The sequence below is a fragment of the Chelonoidis abingdonii genome, chromosome 2, assembly GCF_003597395.2.
Source record: "Chelonoidis abingdonii isolate Lonesome George chromosome 2, CheloAbing_2.0, whole genome shotgun sequence".
NCBI classification, from domain to species: Eukaryota; Metazoa; Chordata; order Testudines; family Testudinidae; genus Chelonoidis; species Chelonoidis abingdonii.
In genome coordinates, this window is record NC_133770.1 from 15,854,829 (window position 1) to 15,872,784 (window position 17,956).

At 41.9% G+C, this 17,956-nt stretch overlaps 1 protein-coding gene across 1 annotated transcript in view; it reads left to right on the forward strand.

Annotated features, from left to right (window-relative positions):
• The window catches only part of LOC116838877 (sodium channel protein type 5 subunit alpha-like), a 351,647-nt gene extending 333,947 nt beyond the window's left edge, over positions 1 to 17,700 (forward strand). Inside the window, exons 25-29 of the mRNA XM_075062179.1 lie at positions 7,981 to 8,034; positions 10,885 to 11,026; positions 12,565 to 12,665; positions 13,180 to 13,450; positions 15,646 to 17,700. Coding sequence (XP_074918280.1) covers positions 7,981 to 8,034; positions 10,885 to 11,026; positions 12,565 to 12,665; positions 13,180 to 13,450; positions 15,646 to 16,880 — 1,803 coding nt within the window. The 3' untranslated portion in view covers positions 16,881 to 17,700. The remainder of the gene's footprint in view (positions 1 to 7,980; positions 8,035 to 10,884; positions 11,027 to 12,564; positions 12,666 to 13,179; positions 13,451 to 15,645) is intronic.
• Positions 17,701 to 17,956: the final 256 nt, after the last annotated feature.

Here is a 17,956-nt window from a genome sequence, read left to right on the forward strand (position 1 = left end):
GGTCCATGCTGGAGCTCTTTTTGGATTTGGGACTCCATCGCCACCCATGCTGATCAGAGCTCCACGCTGGGCAAACAGGAAATGAAATTCAAAAGTTTGCGGGGCTTTTCCTGTCTACCTGGCCAATGCATCCAAGTTCGGATTGCTGTCCAGAGCAGTCACAATGGTGCACTGTGGGATAGCGTCTGGAGGCCAATACCGTCAATTTGCGGCCACACTAACCCTCATCCAATATGGTAATACCGATTTCAGCGCTACTCCTCTCGTCGGGGAGGAGTACAGAAACGGTTTAAAGAGCCCTTTCTATCGATATAAAGGGCCTCGTTGTGTGGACCGGGTGCAGGGTTAAATCGGTTTAATGCTGCTAAAATCGGTTTAAACGCATAGTGTAGACCAGGCCTCAGAGTGGGAGAAGGAGACAAAAGTAGAACTATGTTTACAGGGAAGGCCAGAACATGGGAAGATAGAGGACAAGTAGCAGAAGAGAGTAAAGATGTATGTCTGTATATAGAAGACTTGCACTTATCTCTAAGATGAAAAAAAGCATTTAAAAGCAAGGGTCACCCCAGATATTTTTTCATCTTTATTGTAGATTAAGTGCTTTAGCTTCACCTTCTCACTCCTACGCCTTCCCAGCCTTGAATTTGCTTTTCTGAAGGCAGTGCTTCTTCTGTGTAACTGACTAGAAGTTCTGGATGTCTATGTTGGGATCGCACGCCTTTCTTCTTATTTGCTTGTCCCTATATTTACATTCTCCTCTTGGTGTGCATATGCCCCAGGCACTCAAGATTGGAAACTTTTGGCGATCCCAAATGGCAGTTGCTGATACTCAACAATTGCAATCTTTGACAAAGAAATCCATCAGTCGGCTGAACTTGCTGTTGCTGCCATCAGGGCCGGCTCCAGCTTTTTTGCTGCCTCAAGTGGCGAAGAAAACAAAAAGAAAAACCCAATCGAGCTGCTGCTAAAGTGCCACCAAAGAGGAAGAGAGGGAGCGAAGGACCCACCGCCAAAGTGTCGTCGAAGACTGAAGCGGAGCGATGGAGTTGCCACCTAGTTGCCACCGCAGACCTGGACATGCTGCCCCTTTCTATTGGCCGCCCCAGGCACTTGCTTCCTTCGCCGGTGCCCGGAGCCGGTCCTGGCTGCCATTGTGTCATCCTCAACCAACAAAGCTGTGGTCCCATCTGCTCAGCCACATGCTGACAGCTACAAATCCTTTCAAGACCTCCTTCATCAGATGCCATATACATTAGATGTTCCAACTGAGGTAATGCAGGAGAAGTCCTATAAATTATTAGATATCTTGCACACCTCTATGTCAGACAGCCTGGCTATGGCAGTAAATGAGGTACTCTTAGACCTGTACAGTTTCTGTGGCAGATGCCTGCATCTATTCCTCCAACATGTTAAAAGGTAGACAGAAGGTACCAGGTTCCATTTTCGGGATCTGAATATTTACACGCTCTTACATTGCTGCCCAAGAGAGGATGAGAAAGCAGAGCTCTAAGATGACACCTGGAGGAAAGGAGCCCAAATGCCTGGATCGCTCTGGAAGGAAGAGCTACACTTCTGCCAGATGTAAGCATTGCCATTTCCCAGACACTCCTTGCTACAGATGATTATATCATTTGGCATAAGGTGTCAGACTTCACAGACAATTTACCACAGGATTCAAGGGAAGATTTAAGATCCTTAATTGCAGAGGGTCAGTTAAGAGCTTGGACCTCCTTACAGGCAGCAACTGATGCATCAGACAGAATAGCAAGGACAATAACAACAGCAGCGATGATGAAATGGACATCATGTTTACGATCTTCAGGGAACATAGATTGCTATAAAGAATTTACCTTTTGAGAGTTGTGACCTTCTCAGCCACAAGACAGATGATGCATTACACCCTTTAATTTAAAGGTCTCCAAGCTACTCTTAGATCCCTGGATGTATGCACACGATAACCCAGAAGGAAACAAGTTACACATCCCTATCCTTGGGATTACACAGAAGATAACACTGCTTCTTCATCAGCACCAGTGAAACCAGTTCCTACCTTGAGACTGCCAGTTTGATGGTTTAATGAGTCAAAAGCTGCACAGAACCACGCCCAAAGGGTCTGTACCCATGACCTACCCCATCTGGAGACTATTTTTTTATTTTCAAGATGCCTGGACCAATATCACCTAGGACTGCTAGGTCCTGGAAGACCTCCAGGTTGGATATTCAATCCAGTTTCAAGCTCTCTCTACTCCTCATCAATCCTTCCTGTCCCTTTTCAAGGACCCCTCTCATGAGAGACAAATGCAACAAGAGGCAGAGGCTCTGAGAGCAATAAAAGGTGCATCTCTTCATTACAGGAAGAAAAGGCTTCATTCCCATTATTTTTTTAATCTCCAACATCCTATTCTGAATCTTCGTTTATCAAATCAAGTTTAGAGTGGTAACCCTTGCCTCAATAATCCCATCTGTAGATCCACAGGACTCATTTGCAGCTCTCAAGATCCAGGATGTATATTTACATATTTCATGTCACCTAGGATACAGGAAATAATCAAGAGTTAGAATAGGGACTTCTTATTTCTAATACAAGATCCTTGGATTATCAACAACCACCAGGGTTTTCTCAAAATGCCTTGAAATAGTAGCAGCTTATTTAAGATGGCAAAGAATACAATTATACCTTGATGACTGACTTGTATGAGGGAACTCACCTCAACAGATAACAGACCATGTTCATCACATCCTACAGCTCTTTTCCACTTTTGGACTCAAGATCAATGAACTAGAAGTTATCTGTAGTGCACACCCAGAAAATAGAGTTTATGGCAGCACTTCTACACTCCACAATAGTAAGAACATACTTACCTCAGCCAGATTTGAAGCCATTGAAGATCTCAACAAGTCAGTTGCCAAAACAACCTCAGATAACAATAAGAATGTGTCTGAAATTATTAGGTCACATGGCCTTATGCACATTCATAACTCTATATGCCAGCCCTTACCTTCATTTTATGCAAGGGTGGCTGAAATCTATTAACTTCTGAGCAAATATCATATAGATATTCCAGTCCATATTCCTCCATGTGTCCGAAAGTCACTAGAGATTAATGATGAAGAATCCCATTCAGGTATGCAAGAGTGTTCCTTTTTTCTCCAATAGTGCCTTCAAAGACAATAGAGACTGATGATTCCAGCCTTAGCCGGGGAGCACATCTAAATCAATATCAGCCTCAGGGTTTGTGGTCCTGAGAGGAGACTCGTTTTCACATTAATGTCTTAGAACTCAGAACGATTCGTTTGACAGAGAACACCACAGCGATGTTCCATGTGAACAGGTCAGGAGGCGCATGATCACCTCCTCTATGTTTGGAAGCAATCCAGCTGTGGAATTGGTGTATCCACCATCGGATCACTCTTATAGCCTTGCACCTACCAGGACTGCAGAACACTGTAGCAGATCACCTGAGCAGGAAATTTACAAATGAACAGAAGTGGGCGATAATGAACTTATAATTTGGAGAGCTTTTCACAGGCAGGGTCACCCATCCATGGACCGATTTGCCACAAAAATAAACAAAAAGTGCCCTACCTTCTGCTCCAGGGGAGGCCTGAGTCTAGGATCTCTCTTAGACAAATTCCTCATTCCTTGAATCCCAAGTCTCCTATATGTACATCCCCTGATCCGTCTCTTACTGAGCATCCTAAGGAAGCTCAAACAAGAGTCTGCTATAACGATCCTGATAGCACCAGCTTGGCCCACCTGGATTTCATGAGACTTTCAATTTATTATCCTGTAACATTGCCACTGAGTCCATACCTGGGCTCCCTGGACAATGGGAGCATTTTACATGCAAACCCAGCCTCTCTACATATCACAGTCTGAATGCTGCATCTGTGGAGAGAGCTTGTTCTCGAGACACCCAAAACATTCTTATACAGAGTGGAAAGGAAGCAGGAAAGTAGAAAAGGCTCCCTTTGGGCAGAGCTACACAGTCTGTCTCCAACAGAATCAAACATTCCTAATATTCTGGATTACTTAATGTCATTAAAAAGATCAGGACTTTCTATCAGTTCTATAATGCTGCACCTGGGAGCTATATCAGCACAACATCCCACTATACAGGACCACACATGAGTTTTCACATCATGTAATGACTAGAGTCTTCAAAGACCTAACACACATAATCCCACTGGTTCAGGAACTGCCTCACTCCTGGGATCTCCATATAGTTCTATTTGGATGAACGGGTCCTTCCTCTGAACCTCTGACATCATGTTTATTGCACCATCGCTCCACGAAAACAGCCTTCTTAATGACTGTCACTTCAGTCTGTGGGATTGGGAAACTGCAAGCACTCATGGTGGCCCTCCATGCACTGTTTCTCTCTTGGGCCCTATCCAAAATTTCTTCCCAAGGTTGTTTCTGACTTCCATCTAGACCATGAGTCCCCTACCAGTGTTCTTCCCTAAACACCAGTCCAGCCAAGGAAGGCAAGAGACTCCACTCTTTAGATATCTGCAGCGCCCTGTTGTTTTACCTAGATAGATCATAGTCATCCAAGGTCTTGCCTACATCGTTTGTTTCTTGCCTTTGAAGAGAGAATCAGAGGCCAGGCCATTTCTTCTCAAAGGCTATCTAAGTGGGTCTCAAACTTGATTAAGCTTTGTTACTAGTTAGCTAGTTTAGATTATCCAATTGTAGCTCAGACAGCTTCTGCAGCCTCTTTCAGAAATGTTCCCATTGCAGAAATATGTAGAGCAGTTAATTAGGGATCTGTTCACTTATTCACAAAACATTATTCCCTGGTAGAGGTATCTAGTTTGGATGCCTCTTTTGGCAAAACTGTTTTATAATCTCTCTCCAGGTGAAAAAGCTACATGCCATGAAAGTAGCTTTATTGGACCTGATGTTTACATTATTCTTTAGGGCCCTCCACAGCAAATGATCATAACATTAAATTAATATTGGTTATAAAATAAAATGGACTGGAGACATGCAACAGTGAAAATGGCATAGAACAGAGTTATCACAACAGAAGAAGAAACTTGTTCTTGCTTGTTGGTGCCATCTTAAATGTGTCCCTATGAGGAGCTAACTCTGATGTAATGTTGAATGATTTGTTTTAGTTTTAAAATGCTTTTTTAAGCAAGAGCAGTGTTCAAAGAGGCATTTTGAAAATATAAAAATGAAACATTTCCGCCTTCAAAAACAGCCATTGGAGTCCATTGTGGCATCTATCTTGGATTTCCTTCATTTAAAGAGTGTCTCCCAGTGCCAAATTTAAAAATGTTTGTTTTATTTTAAGATATTTGCCTTTTGGTTGCCTGATAAATATTCTGAGGGCCATTTAGACACAGTCCACCTATCCTCTCCCTATGCTAATTTACTTCATGGTGTCTAACCAATAATCTAATAACAAAATGTAATCATGTCCCAAGATGAGTTTATCCACAGATAATCTCATCACATGACAATTTCAGTTGAAAATGATGTTTCTCTGGATAGCTTCCAGACAGGATAATATTGCAAACACTCCCATGAAGATTTTTGTCACGTCTTAATTCAGTATGTAAGTGGCTACTAATTCCAGATAAATAATTTCCTTTCCCAGTGTTGTTTCTTTCATTCCTGATAGCTGTTCCTCTTTGCAGATGAAGTGTCTAAAGAAGTCTTCCAGAAGCCTAATAGGATTTTTAATTATCTCACTTGTAGACTATTTGCTAAAATACACAATCACAGTCCTGCATTCCCATAATATTTTATCTTCATCAGATCATTTCACCAGCCACTGTCACTAAGTACAACCATGTTGTATGCTAAATGTTACACTCACACTGGCTGGAATCTAGCCCATTTACTGTAAATACCAGGGATAAAATGCCTAAAGAAGATAAAAGCTTGGGCTAACAGTGCAAGTTAAGATCATAGCCATTTGTAAGCATATCTTTTCTGCTGTCATTGACAGAGTGTGACCTCTTATTTCCTCCAATCCCAGCCTCTCTGAACAGCAGATTGAACTGTAAGTGGAAAGTGACAATAAGAAGACTGGAAAGCCTTTCATGGAATTAGAAAAAGAGCAGCAAAAAAGAATCCATTAGAGCAGCCGAGAGGGGTCAACATGACAGGGTTAAATAATCATTTGTTTCAATGAAACCACTGATCACATCACTCCCCTCTAAACTCTTCTCTGATACTCTGAACAGTTATACAGATTTTCCAAAAGGTGCTGATTTTCAGTGGTTAATCCATTTTATCCAGTGGATGAGAACGGGTATAACGTTATAAATACAGTTTTATATATATATATTCTTTAAAAATAAATTGTGTTGACCTCTCTATGAATTTTCCATTGGCTAAGCAGGATTTAAAAGCAAGAATAGATGTATTATCTTAAAGATTTAATTTAATAATGGAGTATATATAATGGAGTTTTTGAAAAAGCACTTTGGATATACCTGGCTGAACACAAAGGGCTGAATTCCCATTGGGAATCGTACACAAAATTCCAATTAGCATTATCTGAAATTATGTGCTTAGATGACACAATAAAAATTCAACCCAATTGTCCTCAAGATATTAAAATGTGTTGGAAATGGTTCTGATCTCCTGCACTCTTGCACTCAGTACACTGTTGTAAGTTGAGGTGACATTGTGGAAGTAAATGTGTCTGATTCTTCCCTCACGCCAATTTTAAAAGCAGTGTAAATCCATTGATTTACTCCCACTTTACACTGGTGTAAGTAAAATGAGAATCAGGTTCAGTGGAATTACACACAAAAATCACTAGCCAACACATTGTTTTGTTTTTTTAAGAAACGTTCTTTTATTCAAGTTTCAGTGCAAAAAAAAAATCCCTCTACAGAGCCATAATCAGCAGTGAAACCTCTGTAATAGCTTATCTCCAGACTATTCTGTGTTCTTTGCACAAACCTTATCTTTCTATGTGCATTTTTTAAATGAAATGTAACCTGAGCCACTGTGTAAAATGGGAGCATGTTTTTTAAAACTTTCCCATCATCCTATCTGCTGAGCTTGATATGCACCTGCACATTCACAGCTTTCAATGACTCTCCTCAAAGCTGAACAGACCCTGGGAGCCTGATTTTGCTTTTACTTATGCTGCAATGTGACTCTATTGATTTTCATAGTATTACCCGTGATTTACTCCATGAGAGCAGAATTGGAGCTTCACTGTGAATCCACACAGAAGACAGTGCTCACCAACATGAATAAAGGGTCTGTAGTTGGGCCCTAGGTCTTCAGAATCTTTCTAATGCTAAAGCAACGTGAGATGATGGTTGAAAAGGTCATGTTTGTAACCTCATAGCAGGTCCTAGTCGTCCTGCAATGTGGCAGATCTCATTCCCTCTGGGTCTGGGTTATAGGGGGTGTAGCAAGGAGAAAGAGACGTGGCCAAAGTGCCTCTGATCCAGCAGGTCCCAGCTATCAGAACAGATCCCTTGCTAGCCTCTGAATCAGGAAGCAGCAAAGATAGGATAAAGCTCCCTTCCCTCCCACCTCCTTGGGTCTAAACTGAACGGAGCTCAGCCAGGTGCAAGAAACAAGGCCATGTTTTGTTTTTTCCTGTAATCAACCAGGCATGTTTTTATTCTGCAGTGACACATTGGTATTTCCCATTTACTTCAATTTCTTACCTGCAGAAAGAAGCTAATCTGAATTCTGGAGATTTAATTGCCTAAAAAAAAAAAAGCCATTATTTTACCACTAAAAATTTCAAGAAAGAAAAGAAAAAAATTGCATGAATAAGAGAACCCAGAAGGGAAAACCACCTCCATGTGATCTCAAGTACCTATGTAAAGAAAAATTAATGGGTATATTTTGCTTTTTTTAAAAAGCAATTTATTAACAATGATGAATATGCTTACCGTAATATTTTCTAGAAAAACACAAAGCAGTAGTGTAACCATTTGAACATAATAGGCTTATGATTTTCCTAATTATGTGTTATTGTTTTTTCCTAGGCAACATTTAAAGGTTGGACGGATATTATGTATGCAGCAGTAGATTCACGAGGGGTAGGTCACTCAAATTAAATGCTTTCTTCTTGCATCCTTCTTTCCTGTTTAGTGGAATTTTACACCATTCTGGCTGGTTAACAGCAAAACTACCTATGTGCAACTCACTTGACTTCTCTGGGGATGCCCCAAGTTTAACTTAGGGCAGATTTCTGTCTAATGTGCTAGTGAAATGTAGAGTGACTGAAATGGGTGTAGGACGTGTACCATCATTTGTGTAGTGGGGTTTATATTATGGATCACTTTGGAAATGTAACTGTTTAGAGTAAAAGAATATTTTAAAAATATTAAAACCTAGGGCCCAGCTCAGGACACAAATAACTTCCAGGTGACAGTTAACTGACCTCCTCTCCTGCAACAGGAGACTGACATTTGGAGGGAGCAGATCCTAGGCTGGCATAAACTGACATAATGGAGCTATGTCGATTTACGTTACACCTCATACTGCCTTAGAATTCAGTTTTCCAATCTGTTTAAGCCAAACAGAAAGCTCAATATAAAGGTGCATACAAACCTGAAACTCACAAAGATGAATGGATCTTTAGATTTTCCATAATCTTATTTTTTGTTGCAAGATGTGTTGTATTAAGTGGAAGTTGTGATTAAAATGATCCATATGCCATGGTCACCATAAAGAAATTAACATTTACCAACAGACAGAAAACAGCTTTCACAATGATTTTCTATTTTTAGCAAAAGAAAGAAGGTATATTGTTTAAAATAGATGGACTCTAACTATACTGTAGTTTATACTAAAGTGACTGAACATTGCAATTACATTGCAATTAAAATGTAATTACACTGTGGTTATGTTGCCCAGGTTATCTGAACCCAAAGCTATGGTAATGAATCTTTGTTTTCCAGGTGGTGTCAGGAAATAAATCAGTGGGGGACACAGCACCTCTATCTGATAAATGATTGGTACCACACGAGTGCTTTCATTCAAAGGTCCTTGTTTTTACTTAGTACAAAGCACACATCAAAGCTAGCAATAGTCTGGAACAGGGATGGGCAAACTACGGCCTGTGGGTCAGATCCGGTGCATAGGATTGTCCCCTGTGGCGCCGTGGGCCCTGCACGACTTCCAGAAGTGGCCAGCACCACTTCCCTGCGGCCCCCAAGTAGGGGGGCACAGGACTCCGTACGTTGTCCTTGCCTCCAGGCACACACACACCCCCGCTCCCATTGGCAGGGAACGGGGAATTGCAGCCAATGGGAGCTTCGGGGGAGGTACATCGGGGCATGGCAAGGGCAGCGCATGTGGAGCCCCCCATCCTCCCGGGGCCTCAACGCTTCCTGGAGCGATACGGGACCGGGGACAGGGCAGGGGTGCAGCGAGCTTGCTCTGGCCCTGGTGGGAGCCACTGCCACCCCGGATCTGCTTTAGGTAAGTGGCGCCAGGCCGGAGCCCGATCCCCGCCTGCACCCCGCCCCTCAACTCCCTGCCCTAAGCCTCCTGCCTGCACCTCACACCCCTCCTGCACACCAACTCCCTGTCCTGAGCCCCTCATACAGCCCGCACCACTCCTGCACCCAACTCCCTTCTCTGAGCCCTCTGCTACACTCCACACCCCTCCTGCACCCCAATCCCCTGCCCTGAGCCCCCTCCCACAGTCCGCACCCCACCTGCACCCCTGCCCTGAGCCCCCTCCTGCACCCAACCCCCTTCTGTGAGCTCCCTCATACACCCTGCACCCCTTCTCTGCCCCAGTCCATTGCCCTGAGCCCCCTCCTGCATACTGCACCCCTCACGCACTCCACACTCCCTCCCACACACCAACCCCCTGCCCCAGCCCTGCGTACAATTTCCCCACCCAGAGGTGGCCCTCGGCCCATAATGTTTGCCCACCCCTGGTCTAGAAGCACCCCAAATAGAGTTACCCAAAGTCTGAGGTAGTGTTGAGGGCCAGTTGCAGGGTTCCGGTAGCCAGCCTGCCTTCTGCAGCTGGAGTTTTGTTGTCAGACTCCCTAGCTCATAGAAATCCAGTCAAAGGAATTTCTTCCAGGCTTCTCCAAAGTACACTCTCTAACTAAACTCTTTATAGGTTTTCTCCTGACCAACCACATAATTCATAAGGGTTCCTAAATAGGCTAACCATCTCCCTAGCAACAGCGAATAATAATTCATTATTTTACTTATCAGCAAAGCAATTTCAGCAATAAACTTACAAATGCAAGCCCACCCAAACCAAGCTCAGCCATTCGCATTTTCCCTCTTCTCCCATCCTCATTTTCATGAATCTGCCGTTTCACTTTATCTGTCTTAGTTAGTAACACTGTTTTTGTTCTGTCTGCCTAAGCCAAGGCCAGATTTTTCCTGACTCTGTGGTGCCCTTGCTTCCAACTTCTGGTGGCTAAGTGCACAAGATCGCTGTTGTTAAATCAATTTCTCTCCTAACAGTTATTCTATTAATATCCATGATTACCACCAGTTCATATAAGCAGGAGTATAGCAAGAAGATTGATTTATTTGTTCCCCCTTTTTATTTCATATTGAATGCATTACGGTGGATATATTCTGAAGTTGCACTTTTTTATACATGCACCCAGTACAAAATCTTCTAACCAAAGATTAAGTACATGAATTACACTCTATATTTACACTGAAAATACAGTGTAATGATGTGATCATAATGGCAGTATTATAAAGTGTAACTGAAATGATCGTGGTATTTGAGATACCAATGGTGACCTTGTAATGGCAACCACTGAATGCTTAAACACTGAATGGTACTTAACTTGGATATTTTCTGTGTTATTGAGTGAGTTTGTTTTTTAATCTTTTGATGTGTGTGGTGATGGCACAGTTTTTCTCCCTCTTCTTTTTACATTTACCTTTTATATTTGCAGTGTGAGGAGCAACCTGAATGGGAATATAATTTATACATGTACCTCTACTTTGTGATTTTCATCATCTTCGGGTCTTTCTTCACATTGAATCTCTTTGTCGGTGTCATTATTGACAATTTTAACCAACAAAAGAAAAAGATAAGTACTGTATATGCTGTATAGCCCCTTGTGACTGCTATATGGAGGGGCAGTAGGAATGGATTTAGAAGCAGCAGCACAGCCAGTCTAGCATCTCGATTAACAGAATATCCTTAGGAACCATCTTGCATTACTTTACAAATTCACAGTTGCAGCAGCAGTACAGTAGGAGACTCAAAGAGCTTGCCTTGTTTAGCCTAACCAGAAGAAGGTTGAGGGGGGATATGATTGCTCTTTATAAATATATCAGAGGGATTAATATTAGGGAGGGAGAGGAATTATTTAAGCTTAGTACCAATGTAGACACAAGAACAAATAGATATAAATTGGACACTAGGAAGTTTAGACTTGAAATTAGACGAAGGTTTCTAACCATTAGAGGAGTGAAGTTCTGGAACAGCCTTCCAAGGGGCGCAGTGGGGGCAAAAGACATATCTGGCTTTAAGACTAAGCTTGATAAGTTTATGGAGGGGATGGTATGATGGGATAGCCTAATTTTGGCAATTAATCAAAGATCAGTTGCCAAATTATCAGCAGGTAAGTACGCCCAGTGGTCTGGGATGGGAAGTTAGATGGGATGGGATCTGAGTTACTACAGAGAATTCTTTCCTGGGTGCTGGCTGGTGAGTCTTGCTCACATGCTCAGGGTTTAACTGATCACCATATGTGGGATCGGGAAGAAATTTTCCTCCATGGCAGATTGGCAGAGGCCCTGGAGGTTTTTCGCCTTCCTCTGCAGCATGGGGCACAGGTCACTTGCTGAAGGATTCTCTTCAGCTTGAGGTCTTCAAACCACAATTTGAGGACTTCAATAACTCAGACATAGGTTAGGGGCTTGTTATAGAAGTGGATGCGTGAGATTGTATGGCCTGCATTGTGCAGGAGGTCAGACTAGATGATCATAACGGTCCCTTCTGACCTTAAAGTCTCTGAGTCTATGAGCAGCCCTTTATCTCTATGCAGGCCAGTGTTCTGAAAAAACTGGGAGTTAGATTGCGCTCTCTCTAATCAGGAAGCAGTGTTTAACAGCACCAGCCCAGGGGAACCTCAGGGATTAATTGTGCCTCAGGGACACATGCCTTCCCAAAGTCCCCAGTGTGCAGGGGATGATGTATTCAAGTGGTCACCATCCTTTAGAATATTGCAGCCGGTCCTCCCCTTCCACCTTTGGGGCAGTGTGCACTCAGGGATGAAGCTGTTCTTACATCCCCCTGTATATGATTGTGATTAGCCTTTTATTTACAAAGCGAAGGAGAGATGAAACTCCTAGCATCCTCCCTCACCCCATGTACCCAAACCAAGATGTCACAGTCTAGCCCTGAATCACTATTCATCCTTGCTGCCCACTAACTCCTGCCTTCTGCCTTAATGTGGATAACTACTTACAGTACTACAGTACTACACCCCATTAGGCACTTATTAGATATTAAAAGGAAGAAAACAGAAAAGGATGGAGACTCCCAATACCTCAAACTTAGTTTACATTGCAATAATACTTATCATTCAACTAAACTAATAGCAGCTTTATCTCTCTATACTTAGGTGGGCAAGACATCTTTATGACAGAGGAACAGAAAAAGTATTACAATGCGATGAAAAAACTGGGCTCCAAGAAACCCCAAAAACCCATCCCAAGGCCACTGGTGAGAATATCTAGGTTATTCCAATTGAAATATATATATTCAGTGAATGTCTTTCATCGAGTGAATACAATCCCCTGGAAAAAAATGCCCTTTTTTAATATAATCTGTTTGATTCAGCCATTGTTTGAAGGTGTAGTGAACTGTGTGTCTTATAATCACCACTGCACTACAATGATGATTTGGGGTCAAATTCATGAATGATGTAACACCATTACCTATTGTGGCCTATATTAAATGAACTGGTGATCTCAGTCCCAATTTGTAATAAACAGGTTACCATTCATAAAAACTACCACTACTGTTGACATGATTGTTGGTAGATTCAGCGAAGAGCCTTAGGATTGCATGAGCATGAAAATCCAACCAATCCATCACCCCCTTTACATTTATAACAGTCCATGTGGAAACTGTGACATATTTTCTTCTGGATTCCAGTTGCAAGAGGAGGAAATGATATCATTTTATATGATTTGAGTCTCATAACTAACACTAATGATCCTTTTATTTGTTTCAGAACAAATACCAAGGTTTTATCTTTGATATAGTCTCAAAACAAGCCTTTGATGTCTCCATCATGATTCTCATCTGCCTTAACATGGTCACCATGATGGTGGAAACGGATGACCAGAGTCTAGAAAAAGTGAACATCCTTCATAAAATCAACGTGCTCTTTGTTGCCATCTTCACAGCAGAGTGTGGCATCAAAATGTTGGCTTTAAGACACTATTATTTCACCAATGGCTGGAACATATTTGATTTTGTTGTTGTGATTCTATCCATTGTGGGTAGGTAACATTCAATGGCAGAGAAGTCTTTTTGCCAAAACTGAACAAATAAAAGGTAGAAATAGAGATGTGTTTGGACTGTATTAAATGCTTTTTGCAATATGATGCTGAGCACCTGCAGCTAGGTATTGGGTACCCTCAGTTCCACCAATGGGAGAGCCACTTATGGGATTGGTTCCTAAATATTTTAATTAGATTTAAATCCTATCAAAATAACACCGCATAACAATCAAATGTGGCATGACCAGGCCAAGGTAGAGAGTTTGGGTATGCTGAACATAACAGATACATCCAGATAGGACATACGTGCCATACTGCTGAAAGTAATAAGTAACACCTTCACATGCCCTGGCATTGATTTCAATGGGCATTTAGTGGCTGATAGGAACACAGGAAGGTGTGTTAGAGAAATGTCAGTCAGAGGATTAGTAGTTGCAATGTGTCAGGGTGTAAGAGGAAAAGTCCAAAGCCACTTGGGCCATTATTTTTATTATTTATTATTTGTATCGCAGTAGTGCCTAGCAGAGCCAGTCATGGACCAGAACCCCATTATGCTAGGTGATGTACAGGCACAGAATAAAACAACAGTCCCTGCCCCAGAGAGTTTACAATCCAAGTGTGAACTGCCAATGAAAAAGAAAGTAACAGTTGGGAAAATGATACAATTTGAGATGAATGAATGATCAAATGAACAAGAGTAACTAAGGAACATTCTAGAGATTATTTCCATTAAAACTAGCATTTAACGCTCATATCTCCTAAAAATATTCATGTTACTTTATACTTTTTTGTTAAAGTAAATTTGTTCAGGAGGGATGAACACTGGAGTATTATAGTCTTTCACCTCAGGAGCAATGGCTCAAATGGTAGTGACTGAAAGCTATAACTACTGTGACAGACCCAGACCAGTGGGGTACATACAGGAGTCTGGTAGAGGGCAAATATACTGGTCACTGGGTGAGTTGTTTTCTGCTCCCTGAGTGACCAGAGCAGGGGCTGTGTTAGAGTAATCAGGAACCTGCGAGAACCAATTAAGGCAGGCAGGCTGATTAGATCACCTGCAGCTAATCAAGACAGGCTAATCAGGGCACCTGGGTTTAAAAAGGAGCTCACTCCAGTCAGGCAGGGAGAAGCCAGAGGAGAAGTGCATGTGAGGAGCTGGGAGCAAGAGGTGCAAGGAGCTGAGAGTGAGAGGGTGCGCTGCTGGAGGACTAAGGAGCACAAGCATCATCAGACACGAGGAGGAAGGTCCTGTGGTGAGGATAAAGAAGATGTTTGGAGGAGGACATGGGGAAGTAGCCCAGGGACTTGTAGTTGTCTTGCGGCTGTTACAGGAGGCACTCTAGACATCTGTGATCCACAGGGCCCTGGGCTAGAATCTAGAGTAGAGGGCGGGCTTAGGTTCCCCTCAAACCTCCCAACTCCTGATTAGACACAGGAGGAGTTGACCCAGACTGGGTTCCACCAGAGAAGAAGATCACTGAGGTGAGCAAATCCACCAATAAGCGCAGGACCCACCTAGGTAGAGGAGGAACTTTGTCATATTACTTGTGGCCTGTATTCATTGAACTGATAATCTCAGTCCCAATTTGTAATAGGCAGGTGTCCATGTCATAAAAACTATCACTTTCGTTGACATCTTTGACTGTAGACTCAGCAAAGAGTCTGAGGATTGATTGGGCATGAAATCCAACCAATCCATTAGCCCCTTAGCTGTGTTTCCTCTAGGACAGGGGTTCTCAACCTTTTTCTTTCTGAGGCTCCCCCCAACGTGCTATAAAAACCTCCACAGCCCACCTGTGCCACAACCACTGTTTTTCTGCATATCCAGTAGATTAAAAGCCAGGCCCGTGTTAGGGGGAAGCAAGCAGGGCAATTGCCTGTGGCCCTGCAAAGTTGAATTACTCGGGCTTTGGCTTCAGCCTCAAGTAGCTTGGACTTTGACTTTCTGCCCTGGGCCCCAGGAAATCTAACACTGACCCTGATCTCTGGTTTGTTTTAACGGACTCCCTGAAACCTGCTCAAAGCCTACCAGGGCACCCCGGATTCCTGGTTGAGAACCTCTACTTTAGGAGAAGGCAAAGGCACAGTTAGTAGGGCAGTTCTTGTTGGTAATCTGGAATTATCATTTTATGAGCACATCTAGAATTGTTGCCCATGTATTAATTGGTTATTTGTTTCTTTTTTTCTTAAAGGTACCGTGCTTTCTGACATCATTCAAAAATATTTTTTCTCTCCTACACTCTTCAGAGTCATTCGCTTGGCTCGGATTGGCCGAGTCCTAAGACTTATACGGGGAGCCAAAGGAATTAGAACTCTCCTTTTTGCCTTAATGATGTCCCTTCCTGCTCTGTTCAACATTGGTCTCCTCCTTTTTCTGGTCATGTTTATTTATGCCATTTTTGGAATGGCTAATTTTGCCTATGTTAAAAAGGAGCATGGGATTGATGACATGTTCAACTTCCAAACCTTCGCTAACAGCATGCTCTGTCTTTTCCAAATTACAACCTCTGCTGGCTGGGACGCTCTTCTCAATCCTATTTTAAACACTGGCCCGCCATATTGTGATCCGAACCTAAAAAATGCAAATGGTTCAAAGGGAGACTGTGGAAGCCCTGCTGTAGGGATTCTATTCTTCGTTACTTATATCATTATATCATTTCTCATTGTTGTAAACATGTACATAGCCATTATTTTAGAGAACTTCAGCGTAGCCACTGAGGAAAGTACAGAGCCTCTAGGTGAAGATGACTTTGATATGTTTTATGAAGTCTGGGAGAAATTTGATCCTGAGGCAACTCAGTTTATTGAGTATTCGGCACTTTCAGACTTTGCAGATGCTCTGGCAGAACCTTTACGCATAGCAAAACCAAACAAAATTAAACTCATAGCCATGGACCTTCCCATGGTCAGTGGAGATAGGATCCACTGTTTGGATATTTTATTTGCTTTTACCAAACGGGTACTAGGAGAAACTGGGGAAATGGATGCCCTTAAAATACAGATGGAGGAAAAGTTTATGGCTGCCAATCCATCTAAAATTTCTTATGAACCAATCACAACCACAATCAGACACAAACAAGAGGAAGTTTCTGCCATTATTATCCAGAGGGCCTACAGGAGTCATTTGTTTCAACGCTCCTTGAAGCAGGCCTCTTTCTTATACCGTCACCAGGCTTGTGGTGGCAACATGCTTGAAGTTGAGGCACCTGAGAAAGAAGGTCTTATTGCATTCATGATGAATGAAAATTATGGTAGGCCAATAGACAAATCAGAAACTGTGTCTTCAACATCTTTCCCTCCATCCTATGACAGTGTCACCAGAGCCACTAGTGACAACCTCCAGCTAAAGGTGACAGACTCTAGCAAAAGTGATGAACCAGTAGATTATCTGCTATCTCCAGACAGAGATAAAGAATCAATTGTCTAAATGTTTGTTTAGAATGCTTTAAAATATTGTTCCCAGCATGTAATGACGTAAATATACAGCAATCAAAGCAGCTTTCTTATTAAACATTAGTTGCAAAAGAAACAGTGGAGTTTTTACCCTTAACTATGGGAGTCGATAAGTTATAACCTTTGACCCTGCTCTTTTCACCATTGCTCAATGTTTATGTATGTATAGGAAGAATCTGTGCAGGGTCATAGCTGTTATATCAGTGCTGTGATTATGAATATGCTAGACTGTAAAACAGTAAACACAGTGTATATATATATCCACAGATAAAGCCAGGCTGTAAACATTCATTTAAGATCTTACTCATATTAGTGTGTTTACTTATGGCAATGTATGACCTTGCATTCTAAAAAGAAAAAAAAAATATCACAGCTGCTGTAGCAAAATGTAACACTTGCTGTATATGTTGTGAATGGTCTTTCATAAATTTATTATATTTGATATTTTTTTACTTAAATCAAATAACTGTCTCTTTTTCCATGGAGATAGATGGTCCTTACACCCGACATGATAAACTCTGAACCAAGGTAACAATAATTGGTGGGACTCCCATCATTCACAGAGGAAAGTTGTTGCAAAATAAAATATTTAATCAACAACATATATGACCTCCCCTTTGGGACATGTAACTGCTTGTCATCAGTAATAAAAAAAAATGAGGAGGAAAAAAGTGATGTCAAATAATGAGAGAAATGGTTTGTTCTACCCTCCAGGAAATCAGACAGTAATGGATGCTGCTTGTAAAACTATTAATAAAAATACTAATTTTTTAGTATGTTTCAAGAATATGCTTTGCTTGTTGTAATCAAACTCTCTTATGTAATCTGATGTAAAGTGCCCCAAAGCACTAAGTATCCAGATAGATTTTCTGTTGAGTGAGTGGGATAGGATGTTTTCTCCAATGACATGGAGCTAAGCATGTTTACTGCAAGCTCTATGCATCAATATTACTCTCTAATGCTTTGATGCAGGTTGTGCAGTGTGGGAGGATTGTTACAGTGTTATCAATGGGGTGGGAGGGTCTGTACAAAAGTTCTGATATATAGAAT